Here is a 21,121-nt window from a genome sequence, read left to right as displayed (position 1 = left end):
TTGGTAACCAGTTTATAATAGCAATAACGGACCACAGGGGTTTGTGATATATGGCCAATATACCACGGCTAAGGGGGCTGTGTCCAGGCACTCCGCGTTGCGCATAAGAACAGCCCTTAGCCGTGGCATATTGGCCATATACCACACCCCCTTGGTCCTTATTGCTTAATTATACCATAACGAGAACATTTCTCTCAACTATTTGTCTATTCTGTTGTCCAGTCCCTCATCAGGCTTTCTGTCGTGTATGGGTGGACCAGGACCCTGTGGTGACCGTCACACTGGCCCAGAAAGTCTCCATGGGATGCCGTGTCCTGTTGGACAGCGGAGAGCTTATCACTGGCTGCAGGGCAGAGTGGTACATCAACACGGCCACACATGGCCAGAGGAAGGTGTGGAGGGAGATGAGTGACTTGCCCCGATTCAAGGGGAGGTTTCAGAAAAACTACGACCTGAACACAACAGACACAAGCATCTTGATGACCTGGTTAGAGCTGAATGACATAGGCTATTACTTCTGCACTCTGCGTCAATGGGAAGGACAAGCAGTACCATGGCAATGGGACAAGACTCCTCCTCATCGAGGCTAGGCCTACACCTTATGGGTTAATATTTACCTCAGTTATCCCAGGTAACACAACAACATTTTTCACATATTAGGCCAAAAAAAGATCACATTTATTCCCTTACTATTGTATTGCTCAAAAATGTATCAAGTTATCATACAGATGATGTTGTCCTTCCCTTTGAAGTTAATGTTTTCAAAATTATTTTGTTTTTTTTAAGGTGCAGAAGAGAATACTTCAGAGATGCAACTTTTCTTTTTATGCTTTTCTGGCAGTGAAGCTGGTGGTCATCCTAGTGCTTGGAGGCCTCACAATCAGTTCTTAAAGATCTTATTTGGAGGATTTAATAAAGGTTAAATTAAAAAACTGTTAAGTAGTTTTTCAATTCATCAATGGGAAAAGGCCCAACATATTGTATGGTCATAATATTGGTCATTAGTTTTAGTATTGCACTGAATCTGCATTTCACAGACCACTTCCATTCATAGTGTGGGAGGAAATGTAAAGATTTAGGTTTGAGTGTAGCATGATAACAGAGCAGTTTAGAATTGTCCATCATAAGAAGCCACGAATATGAATGAAGGCGTTTCACTTTCAAACGCTTATGCCAGACTGACCATGTGTAGCCTAGCCTTACACAGTAGAAATAGTTGTCTTGTAAAAACCCCTAGGTGGTGTTAAAATGCTCCTGTAGCCGAAGAATTGCGGCTTTCAACCCGACATAAAAACCCGAATGTAGGCCACACACACAAAACAGTAAGGTTCAGTCATATGATTGACTCACAGGAAGAACTTTGGTCGTGAGGTTTAAAGTGGGCAGAGCATAGAAGTCTCACACAACATGGATTCCTGCCTGAACTGGGAAATGTCCTAACTCCTGTGTATTGAAGGATATTCCATTTAAAGTCGGAGCGCTGCATAAACATTAAATTGAAAGGAAGGTAAAACGTAACTTTATTTTTTAATTTTTTACAACAAACAAATTTAGCGGGCACTCAAGGCGTTTTCACGAGGAGGAATGTTTGTGTTTTACACTTCGTGTCATTAGTGAGAATATACATCATGGACACTCTACAGGAGAACGGGCTACAGCACTCACCTGCACTTGATATTCCCGGTCGTGAAAGTACCGCCAAAGAACTCGGAGTACATGGGACTCCCCTTATTAAAACAAAGGGAAAGCATGGAACAACGAAAAGAAGTTCACCTGTCAATAATGTCACGGCGGTGTTTGGGAACCAACAGAAAGTATCATTGGTAAACGCACCTGCTCTACCCAAGACACCTCTCGAGTTACCTGGCGTTATGGACGCAGAGGGGAGAGTGGACGAGTCCAGGCTGCGGATGCACATTTTCAAGAATGGTAAGGATGGGATACGATATCCTAAAGAGAAATTGATAGGCATGAATCACTGCCAATTCATAATTCAACATATTAATTAATTGAAAAGTATTTAATATTCAAACATTATGGGCCAGTAAGCTGGAGCATATCACAGTTTAAATTAAGTAAAGTTCAATTGCTTCCCAGTGCTGGGTTTCCCAGATTTGCTATTGCTCTATCAATATCTACAAGTCAAGTGATGTTTGCCTGAGGAGCTAGCTGACTGCACTACAGTTAAACCATTCTCTAGAAAGCCATGTAATCAAACCTCACTGAGACCCCTCAAGCAAAGACTTTTAGAAACAGACTATGGTTTGGTTTTACAGTTACCAGTCAAGACCTTTGGTGTGATCTGACAGATTATTTTCAGAGGGAGGAAAAATCATGATTCACATGAAATCCATCAGTCATGGTTTGTGGGTATGACAGCAACAGTCCACACACATCTGCTCCTGAGGGAAAACAAGAGGGGAGTGTATGAATGGGTGAATAGCTGGGGACTGTATACTTTCTAGCTTCTATCTGCATCAATGCTCCATAAGTAAGTTGCAGTCACCGGTACACTCAGGGCCTTCACTCACATGTTTTCAAGCTCAAGGTGAAATGGACCCTAACATCAGATCTAGGATCAGATTATCCAACTACCAATCATAATCTTAACCATTTAGGGATGACAAAATATCTGACCATGTATCAGTGGTTAGGGGAAACAGCTACAGTATATGACCAAGATGTAGGACTCAGGGTGCATAGTGTTGACTGTAAACACTGAACCCCCCCTCTGAATTTAGTTCCTGGGAACCCCTAGGGCTTCGTCATGCTGAAAAGCTCAGAGAGAGTCCATTGCACGCAAGGTAGAGCTCTGTGAGCTAGGTACATGGTATACTGCTACAGAGACGTTTATCAAAAAACTTAATCAGGAACACGGAACCCCCCCCCCCCCCCCCCCTCTCTTTCATTGATGCACATTCCTTCTCTCCTCTGGCGCGATATCATTAGCTGAAATGACTATGGTGCAAAAACATTATATAATGATCCCTGTCAGAGCTCTAAGAAGGGGGCTAAAGGTCTCCACGCTGAGGATCAAGACTTGTTTTGCACACTAACCATTATAAGCCACTCATTCCTTGAGAAGCATAGTTTGTTTAGGGATAAATTAGCTAGAAGGAATAAATTAGCCACTTTATCTCCCGAGTTGCGTAGCGGTCTAAGGCGCTACATCAGTGCTAGAGGCATCACTACAGACCCTGGTTCGATTACAGGCTGTATCACAACCGGCCGTGTTTGGGAGTCCCATAGGGCGGCGCACAATTGGCCCAGCGTCGTTAGGGTTTGGCCGGGGTAGGCCGTCATTGTAAATAAGAATTCTTTCTTAACTGACTTGCCTAGCTAAATAAAAAATGTAAAAAAAATATCTAGTCAGAGGCCAATTGATCCAAAAGCTTATCGTTTATATTTTAGTTCTAGTCTAGTCTTCACACTCCTGTAAAATTATGCAGAAGTCCTTGTCTCAACATTATAACCTGAGTCGATTCTGTTGAAAAGCTAGAGACCTACCAGTCCAGAACACCAAGTGGACATGTCTTTGCATCTCTCACCTGTCCAGTTGTTTCCCATCAGTGAGGTTGAGGAGTGAGGAAAAGGAACACACAGGAGGAAAGAAGCCATTGTAAAGTATGTGGACTCAACCTGTGCTGTATGTGTCTAGGTGGTGTGTCCCCTTCGGGGCGTGGCCAGGTGTGGCGTTTCCTGTTCGGGATGTACCCCTGCAGCTCCACCTCTCTGGAGCGCCCCCTACTGCAGGAGCAGCTCAACGTCCGCTACCACTCCATGAAGAGGAAGTGGCAGCAGCTTTTTCCTGCCGCCGTCCGACTGCGTATAAATGGCACCGATGGTAGGGCCTGGATGTAGATCAACTTATACTCTTTCTTTCTCTCTCTTGCTATCTATTGTTGTTCAGCACCTTATTCTAGACTCATCAACTTTATGCTGGAATCTATGAGCTCAACCAATTTTGTAAATTCTCCCTGGTTTCCTCCTGTAAAGTTGCTTCCTTCACTCTCGCTCACCTGTCTACAATTCTCTTCCTCCTTCCCTGTGTGTGTTTCTAGCTGAGTTGGTGGCAGCGGTGCGGTACTTCGATGTGAGGCAGGACAGGGTCCAGCTGCAGGCTCAGAACCAGAGTGACGAGGTCAAGGAGAGGCTGTCCTTCCTGGAGCTACAGGCCCAGGTAAACCACCAGCCTCAAAGTACACACAAACCCCCCTGAAAAGTACATGGTTTAACTGCTTCTCCCTCTTTGCATTTTTGTTTATATGAGATCAAAATTACCATACACCTTCCCTATTGACCATTCACCTATTCATAGTTAATATGTTCAACAGAAGTGCTATGCGTTGAAAATGTACTAAGGTAATTTAGCTTGGGGCTGTTTGAAATGTTGTCAGTTTATATTGCACCAGGATATGGGTGTTAGGCTACAAACTGTGTGTTTTAGTCATGTACATGTCAATATAATCCACTCTGTCATTTTATTACTGAATATTATATTTTATAATCTCTTAACAGCTGGTCACACTCTCCGAGGTTGACATTTCTTGTTACAGACCTTTACAGTCTACAGTATGCTAGACTGAAATCTGAGATGATGACATAGTCCATCTGACCACTAATATCTTTGTTTCTCTGACCCCTGAACCCAGGTGTTGTTTGAGCGGGTGACCTTTGATCTGGAGGAGCTCCAAGAGGCCATCCGAATCATCGACAAGGACGTGCCTCGGACAGACAGAGACCTACCCTACTACTCGTGAGTGGCTTTAGTTCATTATCAACTTCAGTCTCTATACATTGAGACAGAGCGCCAATGAAATTCTCACAGATGAATACTCAATACTTTGTGGTGATCAAATAGTAAGTCGGTAGCCAGAGTCTACACCCCCTCGTCGGAGATTGGTCACCAGTAGGGATTCTTCAATGAAGTGCTTGTTGTCATTCAACGAGAGATGACTCGTCCTCATGCACATTTTGTTCACTTGAGAAATACTGCACCAAACATTCTAGTCAGATACAAAATTGCACGATTAAGATCTCCTCTGGAAATCCTCAAAATTAATGACAGATTTCTTGAGTTACCTTAAATTAATCCTGACTTTTTGAGGAAGTGTAATCTGGCTACGGCGTCTCAAAATGGACAAACAGTACTCTTGCCACTTTTTTTTTCTCGTTTTTCAAGCGACGTTTTTTTATTGGAGTAAGCGATCACATTAGTTTCGGTTAGCCGAGCTCGGCTAGGCGCCAGGCGAACTAAAGCATGCTGATGCCTTTACAGGGAACATTGCTCAACACTTAACAGAAACAGGAAGCTTAACAGGATTTATGTTTAAACTCCTCTGGCAGGCTGTCAGCTACAAACAGTTCAACACTTAAATCAACAGGGCATATTGGAGTAGGGCCTTAAGTGTTCGTTCTCAGTCGACATGTATAAGCAGTGACACACTGACTACCTGTTGGTTTTAGGATAAGAAAGCTGTGTCGTTACAACGTTAAAGTTTTTTAGCTTGACATTACAACCCATATAAAGCCAGTAGGCTACATGTAGCTACTCATTTTAAGGATCAGTCTTTTTGTGTGAGGTATCAGTGTATTTGATCTGATTTGTTTTAATGAGGGTTGCAAAACTACTGGTAATTTACCAAAGTTATCAGATTTTGTCAAAGTAATTTTGGTAATTAACAGTTAATTTATCTATGGTAACTTTAAAAAAAAATATTCATATAAAATAGTGATATTTTCTTAATCTTTACATCTGTGTGTCCATTAGTTTCTAGTGCAGCGTTTCCCAAACTAGGGGTAGAGACAAAGAAAAAATATGAATAATTGCGCTTGGTTCATAGAACTGGGATTCTGTCAGTAACCTCCAGTGGCCGCTAGATACGGTTGTAATAAACAGAGCAGTTTCTGTTTTCTTCCTACAAATGTCTCAAATTTTTTTACGGTTTAAGCTACAAAATATTATGACGCCTTCACTGAAAGATAAGGAATACGTATGTGTCTTCTGTTTCCCTCACTGCGCAGGACTCATTAGAACAGAGTGGACAAGACCAGGCTCTAAATCAGACTGGGGGGAAAAGAATATCATCAATGATCTTTTCTACACAGAATATCATGCTAAATTTTATTGCCTGATGAACTTCCCAATACCTTTCTGATTCATTTCAGTCACCTCAAACCATACTTTCTTTAGATTGAAGTACTGTCAAACTGATTTGTAATAGATTGCCATAGCCCCAATTAAAAAAGTAAACATTGGCCTTTGATTACATCACTGTTTTTACATGGTTGGGTTGCAAAAAAAAAGAAGTTATGGAAACCCTGTTCTAGTGGATAGACCATATGGTTCAGGAGAAAATGGCCTACATAATGAAAAAAAGCATATTAAATAGAATGACATTGTCTGCAACTCTTCCAACTATTTACTTTTTTCACAACTGCCACCAGTTCGGCCCCAAAACATTTACAACAAAGACATTGACATACCCGTAGTAAAATAAATACAAGCATATAAAAAAGATAGAAAGGACATTCCATGCTGAAACCCTCATATTAAATACTAACTCTATTCATAAATTTATGGGTTTTATTAAGGATTATGTTTAACAGCTTTGTCACATTTAAGACATCTTATTTTATTATTTTATCTGTTACATGTTATGAGAATTACCTGAAATCCTAGAAAGTGTCCAATATTCTAGTAGTGTACTGGTAAAGTTACCAGTAACATTTTCTCCCTTTGCAACCCTAGTGTTTTTGGTTTGTTTGCTTTTACAGGGGTGAAGGCTTGGGCAATCTGCTGGTGTTGAGGGATATTCTCATCACATATGCTGCTTTTCACCCAGGTAATCTCTCTTTCTCTCTCCTATTGTCTCTTTGTCTTCTCTTTTTCTTTCTTTTCTCACTCTCTCTGTTTATCTTTGACCCTGCCCATCTCAGTTTAGTGCTGCAAATACTGTATACTGGTCATGAGCCGGTTGTCACCCAACCACTGAAAGGAAGTTTAGTTAGAGAGCCCTCTATGGAGAAATATATGTTGCCGGAGTAACGTGTTACACAATCCCAACTTGACAAATGTGTGTGTAGGTTTTCGCGGCTGTCTGCCATGGAAGTAAATGCATAATTTACGAGAAATGTACACGCATATTTCATGTTTAGATTATCCCCTTAGTCTTAGTAGTAAGCTAAAGTAACTGTATTTACTTACTTTCTTCATGCTGATGTGCTGGGGGTCAGAGGTGAGCTATGCTCAGGGGATGAATGACCTTTGTAGCCGATTCCTGGAGGTGCTGGACTCTGAGGTGGACACCTACTGGAGCTTCTCCTGCTACATGGAGAAGTTCTCCAAGGACTTCCGCGCTGACGGCCTGCACAGGAAGATAGGTTTGTTAGTTTTAATTATGTTTTTTAATTTATTTGTCTGTCTTCTCTGTACATGTGTAATAATATGGTAGATTGATAATAAGGTAATGTTATTAACGTTTTGATTGTTGTCACTCAGAGCTGGAGGCAGCACTGCTGAAGGAGTTGGATCCTCAGCTCCACACCCACCTGATCACAGATAGCATGGAGAGTTTCACCTTCTGTCACAGGTACACAACACACACGCATATACTGCATCTGTATGTTTGCAGTACATACTTTTTCCACATACCATGTAGTGTATGTGGACACCTGCTAGTCGAACATCTTATTCTAAAATCATGAGCATTAATATGGAGTTGGTCCCCCCTTTGCTGCTATAACTGCCTCACCTTTTCTGGGAAGGCTTTCCACTAGATGTTGGAACATTGCTGCGGGGCCTTGCTTCCATTCAGCCACATGAACATTAGTGAGGTCGAGCACTGATGTTGGGCGATTAGGCCTGGCTCGCAGTTGGCATTCCAATTCATCCCAAAGGTGTTCGATGGGGTTGAGGTCAGGGCTCTGTGCAGGCCAGTCAAGTTCTTCCACACCGATCTCGACAAACCATTTCTGAATGGACCTCGCTTGTGCACGAGGGCATTGTCATGCTGAAACACGAAAGGGCCTTCTCCAAACTGTTACCACAAAGTTGGAAGCACAAAATCATCTAGGATGTCATTGTATGCTGGAGTGTTAAGATTTCCCTTCATTGGAACTAAGGGGCCTAGACCATTATGTCTCCTCCACCAAACTTTACAGTTGGCGCTGTGCATTGGGGCAGATGGCGTTCTCCTGGCATCCGCCAAACCCAGATTCTTTCGTCATACTGCCAGATGGTGAAGCGTGATTCATCACTCCAGAGAACGCGTTTCCACTGTCCAATGGCGGCGAGCTTTACACCACTGCAGCCGGTGCTCGGCCATGGAAACCCATTTCATGAAGCTTCCAAATAAAATGTGTTGTGGTGTCATTACTTTCAGAGGCAGTTTGGAACTTAGTAGTGAGAGCTGCAACCAAGGACAGACAATTTTTACGCGCTTCAGCACTCGGCGGTCCCGTTCTGTGAGCTTGTGTGGCCTACCACTTCGCGGCTGAGCCGTTGTTGCTGCTAGAAGTTTCCACTTCACAATAACAGCATTTACAGTTGACCGGGGCAGCTCTAGCAGGGCAGGAATTTGATGAACTGACTTGTTGGAAAGGTGGCATCCTATGATGGTGCCACGTTGAAAGTCCAATGAGCTCTTAAGTACTGGCCATTCTACTGCCAATATTTGTCTATGTAGATTACATGACTGTGCTCGATTTTATACACCTGTCAGCAACAGGTGTGGCTGAAATGGCAGAATCCACTAATTTGAAGGGGTGTATTTGCATGAAATGTGTATACTTACATGTATGTGTGTCCCCTCTCCCAGATGGCTGCTGCTGGGTTTCCAAAGGGAGTTTGAGCACTGTGACGCCCTGCGTCTCTTTGAGATCCTGAGCTGTGACCACCTGGAGCTCATCTCCCAGCAGGTGGACCGCGCCCGCTACCAGGAGAGGATCGCCCGCAGGCAGAGTATAGGTGAGACGGTAGTCTCCTGTGGCTATCCTTCCAAGTCACAGGCTAGTGAGTCAGTGACATGTCACATGTGTGACAGTACATAAGAAACACTGCACAGCATGGTTCCAAATACACAATATATTGTAAAGTGGAAATGTCTAGGAGCAACAACGGCTCAGCCGCGAAGTGGTAGACCACACAAGCTCACAGAACAGGACCACCGAGTGCTGATTTTGGAATGAGATGTTCGACGAGCAGGTGTCCACATACTTTTGGTCATGTAGTGTATATGTCCATACAATTGGTAATATGAATTTACAGAAGCCCGTTTTGGTCCTTCTGTATTTGCTTATAACAATGGTATGTTGTCCTTCTTGTGATTTGTTTGTGTTGCAACGAATGCTCTGGGATGGTTCCAGAGGATAAACCAGTGTCTGAGGCACAGGCCGTCAACACAGAATTCACCTTTGAACTCTTCATCTGTGCCACCATATTATTGGACAACAGAGATGCCCTGCTGAGGTGTAGGAACGATGTGCAGCTCATCCAGTTCACCAACAGGTGTGTGTGTGTGTGTGTGTGTGTGAGTATCTGCATCCGTCCATCATCTGAAATATTTGCCTTTTCATTACAAAGCAATACAACCAGACTCATCAGTCTTTCGCTCCGTGTTTCTCTCTGTGCAGTTTGCAGGGAACTCTGGACCTGAACCTCACCCTGAAGAAAGCAGAGGAGCATTTCTACAACTACTGTAAGCGCTCTGCTTGGGACTATATGAATGGCCGCTGCAGGACAAGTAAAAACAAGGAGGGACACTTCTTGTTCCAGCTCCGCAGCTTCTTCTCCTGAACCCAGATCAGTCCTTAACTTAACCTCTTGAACATTCAGCTACAACCTGTAGTAACTGTGTGGTGGACTCAAAACAAGGGACCCATTTCCTAAGATGAGTGTGTGCTATTTACATCTCTTGTCCACTAACGTTGACACATTCATATTTCTGGGGGATCTACCTTGAGTGAGTGATGCTGCTTACTTACCAACAATTCTGTCAATTTGGACTCTCTCTTTGTTGTTGTTTCTGATTATGTTAATTTCTATCTATTTTATTATTTAGAAAGGTGTCAATGAACGGGTAGAAAAGTGTGCAACGCTGAATTAGTTACATACGTTCACCTGGAGTTTGGCCTTCTTGATTTCTATGTTTTTCTTGGTGAGTTTAGAAGAAAGCCCTGTTTACAAAATGATATACTAATTAGGAATATGATGTGGCCAAAAGGTGTTCTCACCCTTGATCTGAGATTCAACTATATAATATGTGATACTACTGGAAGAAAACAAGTCTTGGAACTGCATCAAGACCACTGACAAATTGCATGTAGCAACAGTTTGCATGTGTTGTGACTCCCTGGTATTGGTAAACATAGAATTACGGGGATGCCTGTTCTAGTAAGTCTATTTCTAAAGGTATAAAATAGGACTCCAGCTGACCTATGTGTCATAGTGGACCTGTGTGACAGGAGTAGCTGTTTATTGGTTCAGTTCTGAGAAAGAGCCGGGAGGTGGGGTCAGGTTTGATTAGTTCTACAAGAGCCCTCAGCCCTGGCTGCATTTTAAGACCGTACTTGTGTGTCACCTCTCCTGAAATAGCTCTCAGTATGGTCAGGACATCCCTCTGGAAATCCCTAAACATTGACGAGTAGCACGTTTACCATTCTGCCACATTGCCAATGCAGTGGCATACTGCTGTTTTATAGCTAGTCCCAATCTATTCTACACATTTCGCCATAAGGCTGAGAGAATTTAGCCTTTTTATAGCTAATTTCTTGTAATAAAATGTTATTTTGACCTGTTTGGGGGGGGGGGGGGGGGGGGTGTAGGCCCCCAGAACCCTTCCAGACAGTGTGCTAATACTGTCTGGAATACTAAAATAAATATGCATGTCTGTCACAATCTTGCTTCGTGAAAGTTTGATATTATGTGTGTGGGTTGGTTTGTTGGTGATTTAAATGTTTTATTCTGATCCAGCTATTTGCCATTAAAGGAGATGTCATTTTCAAGTGTCCAGTGCTTTTAGGCAGATAGGAGTGAACATGTAATTCTGAGTATAATTGGGTTTGGAGCAATTCATTAAATGTTTTACAAACGAAGGCCACCAGTGAGGAGGATGATTATTTCCAGATGTATAGCTGCTTGACATTTCAGTTCCTCGACCTGCGAGTTGGAGAGTGAAGAATAGGTTTCTGCATGTTGGAGGGACATTCTTGTTATTGTATGTACAGGCTGTTATTATATAAGGGTTAAATGTAATAAACTGTGGGACATTAAAGGCGTGTGAATCTGTTCTTCATTTAACCTTTTTAGGTTTAATAGCCTTTGTGTGACCTACTTGACGTAAGCCCTTGGTGAATGCTTTCATGGTTAGTGTAGTATTTTCATGGAGTATGCTGTGAAAGGTTCAGACAACTATATAAAAAAAAAATGCTTCATTTATTCCAAAATACTGTCAATTCATTACAGCATGTAATTTACTGTACAAACTAGAATGTGCTTTGCTGCTTGCTGTCCTGCTTTTCTAATGAATGTGAATCCACAGGCCGGCTGCTGGTAGAAGATATCTGTAGTCTTCTCACAGTGCTTATCTCACTGAACAGCCCCCAGACCATGTGAATCAAATTAAACATGCCCTGAGAAAACCTCCTTACTCTGTGAACAGGACAAACTTGTTTCACATTTTTTTAAATAAAACAGGAATTAAGATAAAGTGTAGAGAGAAAATACAATTGTCTTTTCTAATTTCTATTCACTGAAAAAGGGCTAACAGCAATTCAGCTCCTATACCAGATACAGTTAGAGTTGGCTAGCACTGAATGGGCACATGCAGGCAGCTACGTGGGCCTAGAACTTTCTCTGGCTGAGTCACCTGATTCCCTGATGGAATCTCAGTGAGCCGTGTGCTGTCTGTCTGTGGCTATATACTCTGGAGAGACGCGACACTCGTCCTCTTAGTCTTTCTGTCCAGGAAAGGGAGAGGAGTGCTTCAGTGGAATTGAGCAGCTGGTGTTCTGTGGTTTGTGTGGTAATCTTTGAAGCGTTGCACAACTGACTGAGCAAGGTAACTCCTTTTCTAAGAAGCGTTGCATTCAGCTCTGCTTTTTCAGCTTGACTTGCCAGCTCCTGTCCAACTCAAGGGACATGACCCGACTCTCATAATGACACTAGCAAGCTTTATGTCAACTATTGGCTGTCGGAGGAGCATTAAGAAGTAGCATAAAGCTTATCTCATTGTTTAAGCAGTGTTTAAGTAGCATGAAGCCAAAAGTTCTTGTAAAGCCTGTTTGAATGATTTGTCTTGCATGACTTTCTGTTTCTGGGCACACATGTTCTCCAGTGTCCACTGACATGCTTGACCAGTGGAAGTTGTGCCTGTAATCCCTTTGTGTCATGCCTGGTCTCACTGTATGTCACAAACACTGTCATAGTGTCACACACCACACCCAATGGTGTCAGCTCTGTCCATGTGCTTGATCCATGCTTGATGCTTCTCTGTCAGTTTGAACACTAATCATGCACATATGAAATATACGCAGCTGATCTAAATATGGGTACAGTGGTATGTATGGTATGCTTAGCACCGATAGTTATTAGATACGTTTTTAAAAAATAGATAAAAAGGATGCTAACAAGAGTTTGTTCAAATTAAATGAATATACCAGTAGTAACAGAATTAGATCATAAGTGATAAGGAACTTACCAGTAGTTTGTGTGAGGTGGCTTTGTCTATTTAATCCATCCCGAATATGAGAAATGCTACTTTTATCCTTTCACAAGAATACAGTGAGTGGCTGTATAACATAATAGGTACAGTATTTACGTGCCAAACATAAAATAAAAAATATTACGATAAAATATTTGGGCCTCACCACATGATCTGGCCCTGTCTAGCATGTTCACCATTTCAACAATCCCCCCTTGTTTCCCCACTGAGTTAATGTATTAGTTAATTGTGAGGTAACATCTTTAAAATATATCATAGTTCCTTCTCCAGTAGTGAGGTTTCTAAGGCTTTTACTGTCATTACAGCCCAGGCCCATAATAACTTTCATATTACACAATAGTGAAGTACAATAGTAAGTATTTCAACAAGGTAACTGCCCAGTACATATGATATTGGCAAAGTCCAGTTTTACTTAACAGCTCATTAATAATCACTTAATTTAATCCAACCCGTGTTCCAACAACAGATCTGTGAGCCATATTAATAGAATGTGTTGGTAGTTTGTGGGATTCAGCTGTTGGAAAAAAGCCACTGTGTTAATACATCACATTGACTTAGCCTGGCTGGTAACAGTTGGGTGTTGTATTGCCAGAATGATCTGTGGAGAGGGGAGAACAGGATGAGGGAGGGGAGGGTGAGGGAGGGTGACCTGTTGCCTCTGGTGGCATGCTGCTGGTGGTACTGCTGCTTTAAGGAGTTGCGGTGTTGGTACCACTCCACTGGTTGGCATGTTGCCATGACAGCACTTTCTAGAACAGCTGAGCCCCGGGGATCACTTCCAATTTGGGGGCTCACGTGGGACTGCATCTGCTCTCTGTGAATGACAGGGAAGGAACACACACACTGTCAAAGACGTGCACGTGTGCGCGCATGCACATACATGAACATGATGACCTTTAACCCCAAAGGCCTTCAACACAAGTTGAAACATTTGACTGTTGTCATCCAACTACCTGTTGCTAACTACTAATAACTGATAATAATCAAAAGAGAAGGTTTTATAACAATATCGTCTTCATGAAAAGTATCTTTCAACATTCTTGTATGATACTGTAGGCCTACGTAATCCTCAAATAATTCAAGTAATTCTCCTCTCACTAATGAACTCTAATTCTGGTCTTGTTGTTGCAGGATGTCTAAAGGACCAGCAGTAGGCATTGACCTGGGGACCACATACTCCTGTGTGGGCATCTTTCAGCATGGCAAGGTGGAGATCATCGCCAACGACCAGGGCAACAGAACCACACCCAGCTATGTGGCCTTCACCGACACGGAGAGGCTGATCGGTGACGCCGCCAAGAACCAGGTGGCCATGAACCCCACCAACACTGTGTTCGGTAAGCACATCACCTCACCTTGACACACAGTGGGTAGTTAGATGAAGCCTCTAGTGGACAAAGGGAACAGAATCAAGGTTTATTTTAAGCTCAGCGCTGTAGCCTCTTGCCTGTTGTTATCAGTAGTCCCCACTTGAGGGCCTAAAAGTACTAGATTTAAATCCATCAGCCTCGCCCCACTCCATTAGGGGGAAATGCAAAACTGACCTTAGACCAGTGTCCACAGACAAATTCATCCCACTCTTGAAAATCAACCCTACTCTGCCATCCCTGTGTCCAAAGATGCCAAGCGTCTAATTGGTCGTAAGTTTGATGATGCTGTGGTACAGTCGGACATGAAGCACTGGCCCTTCACAGTGGTGAGCGATGGTGGCAAACCCAAGATGGAGGTAGAGTACAAGGGAGAGAGGAAGACCTTTTTCCCTGAGGAGGTGTCCTCCATGGTGCTCACCAAGATGAAGGAAATCTCTGAAGCTTACCTGGGCAAGGTAGGGAGTCTGACTAACCAAATGAAAAAACACCTCAATTCTAAATCTACTCTTAGCTCCTACCCACTCCATGCACCCCATGTAGGTTTGAAAAGATTGGATGGGTATACATTATATGTTAATAACTCAAACTGACAGTCTATTTAGGGATGATACACACTAGCTCTAACTAATAGTGTTTTCCCCTCTTCAGCCAGTGAACAATGCTGTCATCACAGTCCCTGCCTACTTCAACGACTCCCAGCGCCAAGCAACCAAAGATGCTGGAGTGATCTCTGGACTCAACGTCCTGCGCATCATCAACGAGCCCACCGCTGCAGCCATCGCCTATGGCCTGGACAAGAAGGTACAGAAACCCCAAAACAAACAAAAAAACACTGGGTTGTACGGCTCACACTAGGTCTGCTTGATTAGTCCTTTGAAAGTCCGACTGACTTAATTGCTCTCCCTTATCAGGTCGGCGGTGAGCGCAACGTCCTGATCTTCGACCTGGGCGGCGGCACCTTTGACGTGTCCATCCTGACCATCGAGGATGGCATCTTTGAGGTCAAGTCCACTGCTGGCGACACCCACCTGGGAGGCGAGGACTTCGACAACCGCATGGTCAGCCACTTCATCGGTGAGTTTAAGCGTAAATTCAAGAAGGACATCAGCGGCAACAAGCGGGCAGTGCGGCGCCTGCGCACTGCCTGTGAGCGGGCCAAGCGCACCCTCTCCTCCAGCACCCAAGCCAGCATCGAGATTGACTCCCTCTATGAGGGTGCCGACTTCTACACCTCCATTACCAGGGCTCGCTTTGAGGAGCTCAACGCTGACCTGTTCCGCGGTACCCTGGAACCTGTGGAGAAGTCTATGAGAGATGCCAAGATGGACAAGGCCCAGATACACGACATCGTCCTGGTGGGAGGCTCCACACGTATCCCCAAGATCCAGAAGCTTCTGCAGGACTTATTCAATGGCCGAGACCTCAACAAGAGCATCAACCCTGATGAGGCTGTGGCTTATGGTGCCGGTAGGTATCACACTGTGTGTTGCAGGAATATCTCACTGTGTCAAGTGTATGTGATTCAATGTTTCATCCAACATCTCCTCTCTGTCCTCCACAGCTGTGCAGGCTGCCATCTTAGCCGGTGACAAGTCAGAGAACGTGCAGGACCTGCTGCTGCTGGACGTCACACCCCTGTCCCTGGGTATTGAGACAGCCGGAGGTGTCATGACCGTGCTCATCAAAAGGAACACCACCATCCCCACCAAGCAGACCCAGACCTTCACAACATACTCAGAAAACCAACCCGGAGTGCTCATCCAGGTGAGTCTTTTATCAGCTGTACAAGGCCAACGTTTGTGTAAAGTAGTCAGATCACCTATACCCTCTGTGATTAATCTGGTATTAATCCATTCCCACAATTTCTTTCTCAGGTGTATGAGGGGGAGAGAGCCATGACCAAGGACAACAATATCCTCGGCAAGTTTGAGCTCACCGGAATCCCCCCTGCCCCCAGGGGCGTCCCCCAGATCGAGGTGACCTTTGACATTGACGCCAACGGCATCCTCAATGTGTCTGCGGTGGACAAGAGCACCGGCAAGGAGAACAAGATCACCATCACCAATGACAAAGGTATGCCTCCTTAACCTTGAACCTCACGACATGATCAAATGTCTTATTGTTTTCCAACCCTTTCCTCAAAGAAAAGAGTCCCAAAAAGAAAGAGAGACAACAGGAACGAGTAGGAGATAATGAATATGTCACATATGGGAAAATATATAATGATGTCTGTATCTTGTCATCCCCAGGACGTCTGACCAAGGAGGACATTGAGCGCATGGTGCAAGAGGCTGACCAGTACAGGGCTGAGGACGAGGCTCAGAAGGAGAAGGTCACAGCTAAGAACTCACTGGAGTCCCTGGCCTTCAACATGAAGAGCACCGTGGACGACGAGAAGCTTGCGGAAAAGATCAGCCCGGAGGACAAGAAGACCATCGTGGACAAGTGCAACGAAGTTATCTCCTGGCTGGACAGGAACCAGGTAAACCACAGGTGGCTGGTCTAGAGTTCCACCTAGATTGAGTGTTCTTAGTGCAACATCAGTTGGTTAGCAATGGTTTCACATTGATGCATTTCCTCCCATGGTAAAAGTAGGCTACACAGTAAGTAAATCATATAAGATAGACTATTGTGATCACCACCTGTGTCTCTTACCCTTTCATACTCTCTCGTCTCTCCCCTTGTCTTTATCTAGACGGCAGAGAAGGATGAGTATGAGCACCAGCAGAAGGAGCTGGAGAAGGTGTGTAACCCCATCATTACCAATCTGTATCAGGGTACCGGAGGCCCGCCAGGAGGTATGCCAGGCGGTATGCCTGGAGGTTTCCCTGGAGGTGCTGGAGCTGACTCTTCCTCTGGTCCAACCATCGAGGAGGTAGACTAAAATCCCTGACCTCTACAGGAGAGAATCCACATCCTGTCCACATCTCAGCTCCCAGGCTTCACACAACACCTACTGCAGACCTGGCTTGTGTCATCACTTCTCTTATTGAGAACATCCTGTGTAATATTTATATCTACGGCAGGCTCCTACAGCTTTGTACTGTTGTGCAGTTCACACAACCTTCACTTTTATCAGATTGAATATATCACAACCAATAAAGCTGGATTCTGATAAGCATTTTTTGTGTTTTTCTTTAACCTCCCACCAAATACCCTCCCTGAGGTTTGAGATGACAAATGCATTTTGTACATTAACAGAGTTAAGAGTTAATGTACATTAACAGAGTCACAAAGTGCTTAAAGTCTTATAAACTTGTATGAACATCTGCACTATTGCTCATCAGAAAAGTTCCCTCAAAAGTGACATTCATCTTGTAGCAATCTTATTATGAAGAAGTAGAAATAGGTATGTATGTGATTATGATGTGTGAAGACAGCACCATGTGCAGATTCAGATTTTGTTCTTGACTGGTTGATAAGCTTGTCTCTTTCTAAAAATGTAATGGGATAAGTTCCTATTTTCTGGAGGTTTTCTCAGTGGCCTCATCCTCATGGTGGTGGGTCCTCTGTTACAACCCTCAAATGTAGTGACATTTTAAATGTGTCAAAGTATGAACTTGAATAGCAATGTGAACACATGTCCTTACTGCTACTTTGTATAGATTAATAAATCCCAATAGCTTCCTTTCTTAATAAAATAAATGTTTTTGTCACAAAGAGCTCCATAAAACATATGATCTGAATCCATAATGTTAATCAAGTGTTTTGTTTTTGATTGTTTTGCTGTCATGTACGGCTGCATAGAAACAGAATGGTCTGACCATGGTTTTCCACCCTGCTCGTGGGATTGCAACACCCGGTTACAAGATGTTATTGTTCTGCCCATCATCAGAACTCCAATTGGACAGCGTGATAAGAAACCAGAAAAATAGGCATCAAGGGCATTTCAGAGGACCAAATTTGGGGTCTGGGCATATATTCCACTCAGCATAAAGATACAGAATTATGACTTTCCCTGGAATCCTTGTGCAAAGCCTTGTTTGCTTAGGCCTAGCCTACATAGAGTACAGTGCACTACATGGCAAACACAAGCGTGTATTTGACTGTCCCTGAGGCGTGAGAATTTCCCACCTGTTCCACCAGCTCTATCAGACCTTGGGGGAACCCGTGGGTGAGTGGGAGACATGACTGATGGGCCTGCCAGGGTATAAGAGGGAGAGGGACAAAGAGACGTCAAGCAGTCTCATACTCTATGGCCATGCTCTGGATCGTCAGCTGTCTCGCTTTGGTGGCCTCAGCCCTGGGTGAGTGGTGTCATCATCAACGTCTGGTAACATGAACTGATTTGATCTTTTTGATCCTTTATTTATTCACATAGGTAAGTCCTATTGAGATGAATAGCTAAAAGAAGCCCTGGCCAAGAAGGAGGTGAAGTGTTGTATTATACTTTGGTAGTTACTGAAGGCATGTCAGTCCATACTCTGAGGCCAATCAAAACTATGTAGGACTTTGGTCAAAAGTGGTGCACTAAATATGAGGATAGGGTGTTGTTTGAGACTGTGTGTTTGTGCCCTAGGTTGCGGAGTGCCTAGCATCCCGCCGCAGGTGAGCGGCTTGAAGATTGTGAACGGACAGAACGCCGTATCTGGCTCCTGGCCCTGGCAAGTGTCACTTCAGGTATCCCCATTTCCACTCTTTCATTCTATACATAGTTTTTTCAAACCACAATGCTGTAATCACTGATGATTCTTGTTAGCCACTTACATGTATGCTGAAAATGTTGGGAAGTGCTGTCTTCACATTATGGTCAGACCCATGCTATCAATCTACTGTCTTCACATTATGGTCAGACCCATGCTATCAATCTACTGTCTTCACATTATGGTCAGACCCATGCTATCTATCTACTGTCTTCACATTATGGTCAGACCCATACTATCTATCTACTGTCTTCACATTATGGTCAGACCCATACTATCTATCTACTGTCTTCACATTATGGTCAGACCCATACTATCTATCTACTGTCTTCACATTATGGTCAGACCCATACTATCTATCTACTGTCTTCACATTATGGTCAGACCCATACTATCTATCTACTGTCTTCACATTATGGTCAGACCCATACTATATACTGTCTTCCACCTCTCACTTTCTCCTTCAGGATGCCTCTGGATTCCACTTCTGTGGAGGCTCCCTAATCAGCCAGAACTGGGTTGTCACTGCTGCCCATTGCCGTGTCACGTAAGTGCATTTAATTCCATAGTGCTTTATTAGCACCATGTTCATAAGTACATTTTGCATTCCTCTTAGTTTCACTCAGATGAGCTGTGTTCATTCATACACACTGTAATCTGTTTTCTCCCTCCAGTCCTGGCCGTCACCATGTGATCCTGGGAGAGCACGATCGTCAATCCAATGCTGAGCCGATCCAGGTCAAAAGCATCTCCAGGGTAAGTCCAGGAGCCTGGGGAGAGATCCACTCACTTAACCTCAACATGCCTGCCTGCTTCATAGGTTTTACCAGAGTTCTGAGATTCTGTTCACTTTCGAAGATTAATCACTTCACTATGTGTCTACATCTTTCCTTGATCCCTGTAGGCTATCACCCACCCCTACTACAACAGCCAGAACTTTAACAACGACGTGACCCTGCTGAAGCTGTCCTCCCCCGTCCAGATCACCTCCCGCGTGTCCCCTGTGTGCCTGGCCACCTCCAGCACCTCCTTCCCCTCTGGAACCCGCTGTGTCACCACTGGCTGGGGCAAGACTGGCACCACCTGTGAGTGGCCACACAAGCTACTGAACCATTATTGATACATGATAGATTTACAGTTAATACAAGAGTATGTGCAAATGGATGCCAATGTTTCCACCACAGCTTTCATTAGAGCACTGAGCTCCTTCCTAACCATGTCCCCTGACCCCTGTCCCCAGCAAGCCCCCGTATCCTCCAGCAGGTGGCCCTTCCTCTGCTGAGCCCTGCTCAGTGCAAGCAGTACTGGGGCCAGAACAGGATCACTGACGCCATGATCTGCGCCGGAGCCTCCGGAGTGTCCTCTTGCCAGGTAACTGACTGTACTCCTGGAGCAAGTTGAGACTACCTTTCTCCAGTCAGTTACTGAACATTTCTCTCTAATCACTCTGGTATCATTTTGTCCGGCAATAACCTTACCCCCAACACACGCGCCATCTTAAAGCGCCAGATACAGATTTGTTTAACCAAATTCTCTGGCAATGGCATGACAATGGAGGTCAGATAGGCCACCACTCGGCCCCTATTACAATAGTCTCCACCAGTGCCAGTGCTCCTAACCTGTCCCTTCTTCTCCATCTCCAGGGTGATTCTGGCGGTCCTCTGGTGTGTCAGAGCAGTGGTGTGTGGTTTCAGGTGGGTATCGTGTCCTGGGGCACCACCAACTGCAACGTCAGTACCCCTGCCGTCTACTCCCGTGTCGCCTACCTGCGTGGCTGGATTGACCAGACTGTCGCATCCAACTAGAGTCACAGTGGACCCCAGCTGCAATAGCAGCCATGTCTCTGCACACAAACTCTTCTTCCTGCAAACAGTGGTCCCACAGACGAGTGTTTGATGTCATACAGGCTTTCCCATCAGCTAGTGACATTTCAACATGTCTCATGCACAGCCGCTCACTGTGTTGCCACCGTCTAATTGTTTTCAATGTAACTGAAAAAGATGTATTCAATTAAAGTTGTATAAAGAAGTTGTTTCTGTTTGAAGTCAGAACAGTGCCGAGAGACCACTCAGGAAAAACAATCATCAACAAAACACACACAACAAAAACGTAGCATTCATTAATAGTAACCCTTGGAGTCTTACTAAAACACATTTGGCACAGTTATTTTTTTTTGTGTGTGAACTGTCCTGGGGAAAGTAAAGCATTTTCCCCAAAAACTTTTCCCCAGACAGCAAATATGGAAAGATTTTAAAAACATATGTCAAGCAAGCAAGCCATACCAGGGTTACATATTTTCCTGGTATTTTACAAATGTTCCATCCCGAAAATAAATGACTTGTCACATGACGAACCCGGTATTTCATGCCAAAACCAGAAGTGCCAT

At 44.1% G+C, this 21,121-nt stretch overlaps 2 protein-coding genes and 1 pseudogene across 3 annotated transcripts; all 3 read left to right on the top strand.

The window, feature by feature from the left end:
• Positions 1 to 1,353: 1,353 nt before the first annotated feature.
• Positions 1,354 to 11,273, top strand: LOC120048564 (GTPase-activating protein GYP7-like). 2 transcript variants are annotated; one of them, XM_038994650.1, is made up of 11 exons: positions 1,354 to 1,507; positions 1,615 to 1,929; positions 3,659 to 3,844; positions 4,062 to 4,180; positions 4,653 to 4,756; positions 6,778 to 6,845; positions 7,237 to 7,383; positions 7,502 to 7,592; positions 8,820 to 8,968; positions 9,367 to 9,508; positions 9,634 to 11,273. In XM_038994650.1, the coding sequence occupies exons 2-11, from the start codon at positions 1,629 to 1,631 to the stop codon at positions 9,794 to 9,796; spliced, it is 1,470 nt and encodes a 489-aa protein (XP_038850578.1). In that variant the 5' UTR covers positions 1,354 to 1,507; positions 1,615 to 1,628; the 3' UTR covers positions 9,797 to 11,273. The 2 variants fall into 2 exon arrangements, with proteins under 2 accessions (XP_038850578.1, XP_038850576.1); XM_038994648.1 differs by having other exon boundaries at positions 1,354 to 1,929.
• Positions 11,274 to 11,906: 633 nt separating this feature from the next.
• Positions 11,907 to 17,213, top strand: LOC120048558 (annotated as a pseudogene).
• A 1,005-nt stretch (positions 17,214 to 18,218) lies between these two features.
• On the top strand, positions 18,219 to 20,767 carry LOC120048571 (chymotrypsin-like protease CTRL-1). The gene is made up of 7 exons (XM_038994656.1): positions 18,219 to 18,339; positions 18,612 to 18,712; positions 19,203 to 19,282; positions 19,410 to 19,491; positions 19,640 to 19,820; positions 19,976 to 20,106; positions 20,379 to 20,767. Exons 1-7 carry the CDS (start codon positions 18,288 to 18,290, stop codon positions 20,538 to 20,540), a joined length of 789 nt encoding a protein of 262 aa, XP_038850584.1. The 5' UTR covers positions 18,219 to 18,287; the 3' UTR covers positions 20,541 to 20,767.
• Positions 20,768 to 21,121: the final 354 nt, after the last annotated feature.

This window comes from Salvelinus namaycush, chromosome 5 (assembly GCF_016432855.1).
Source record: "Salvelinus namaycush isolate Seneca chromosome 5, SaNama_1.0, whole genome shotgun sequence".
NCBI lineage: Eukaryota > Metazoa > Chordata > Actinopteri > Salmoniformes > Salmonidae > Salvelinus > Salvelinus namaycush.
The sequence above is the reverse complement of the archived record's forward strand: the minus strand, read 5'-3'. Positions and strand labels throughout refer to the sequence as shown.

What these genes read in the sequence shown, in the direction of transcription:
- LOC120048571 (XM_038994656.1), top strand. Translation starts at nt 18,288, where the DNA reads ATGGCCATGCTCTGGATCGTCAGCTGTCTCGCTTTGGTGGCCTCAGCC. An exon ending in TTTGGTGGCCTCAGCCCTGG is followed by an intron (nt 18,340 to 18,611) that starts GTGAGTGGTGTC and finishes TTTGTGCCCTAG; the next exon opens with GTTGCGGAGTGCCTAGCATC. An exon ending in GCTGCCCATTGCCGTGTCAC is followed by an intron (nt 19,283 to 19,409) that starts GTAAGTGCATTT and finishes TTCTCCCTCCAG; the next exon opens with TCCTGGCCGTCACCATGTGA.
- LOC120048564 (XM_038994650.1), top strand. Translation starts at nt 1,629, where the DNA reads ATGGACACTCTACAGGAGAACGGGCTACAGCACTCACCTGCACTTGAT. An exon ending in GCGTATAAATGGCACCGATG is followed by an intron (nt 3,845 to 4,061) that starts GTAGGGCCTGGA and finishes GTGTGTTTCTAG; the next exon opens with CTGAGTTGGTGGCAGCGGTG. An exon ending in ATATGCTGCTTTTCACCCAG is followed by an intron (nt 6,846 to 7,236) that starts GTAATCTCTCTT and finishes GCTGGGGGTCAG; the next exon opens with AGGTGAGCTATGCTCAGGGG.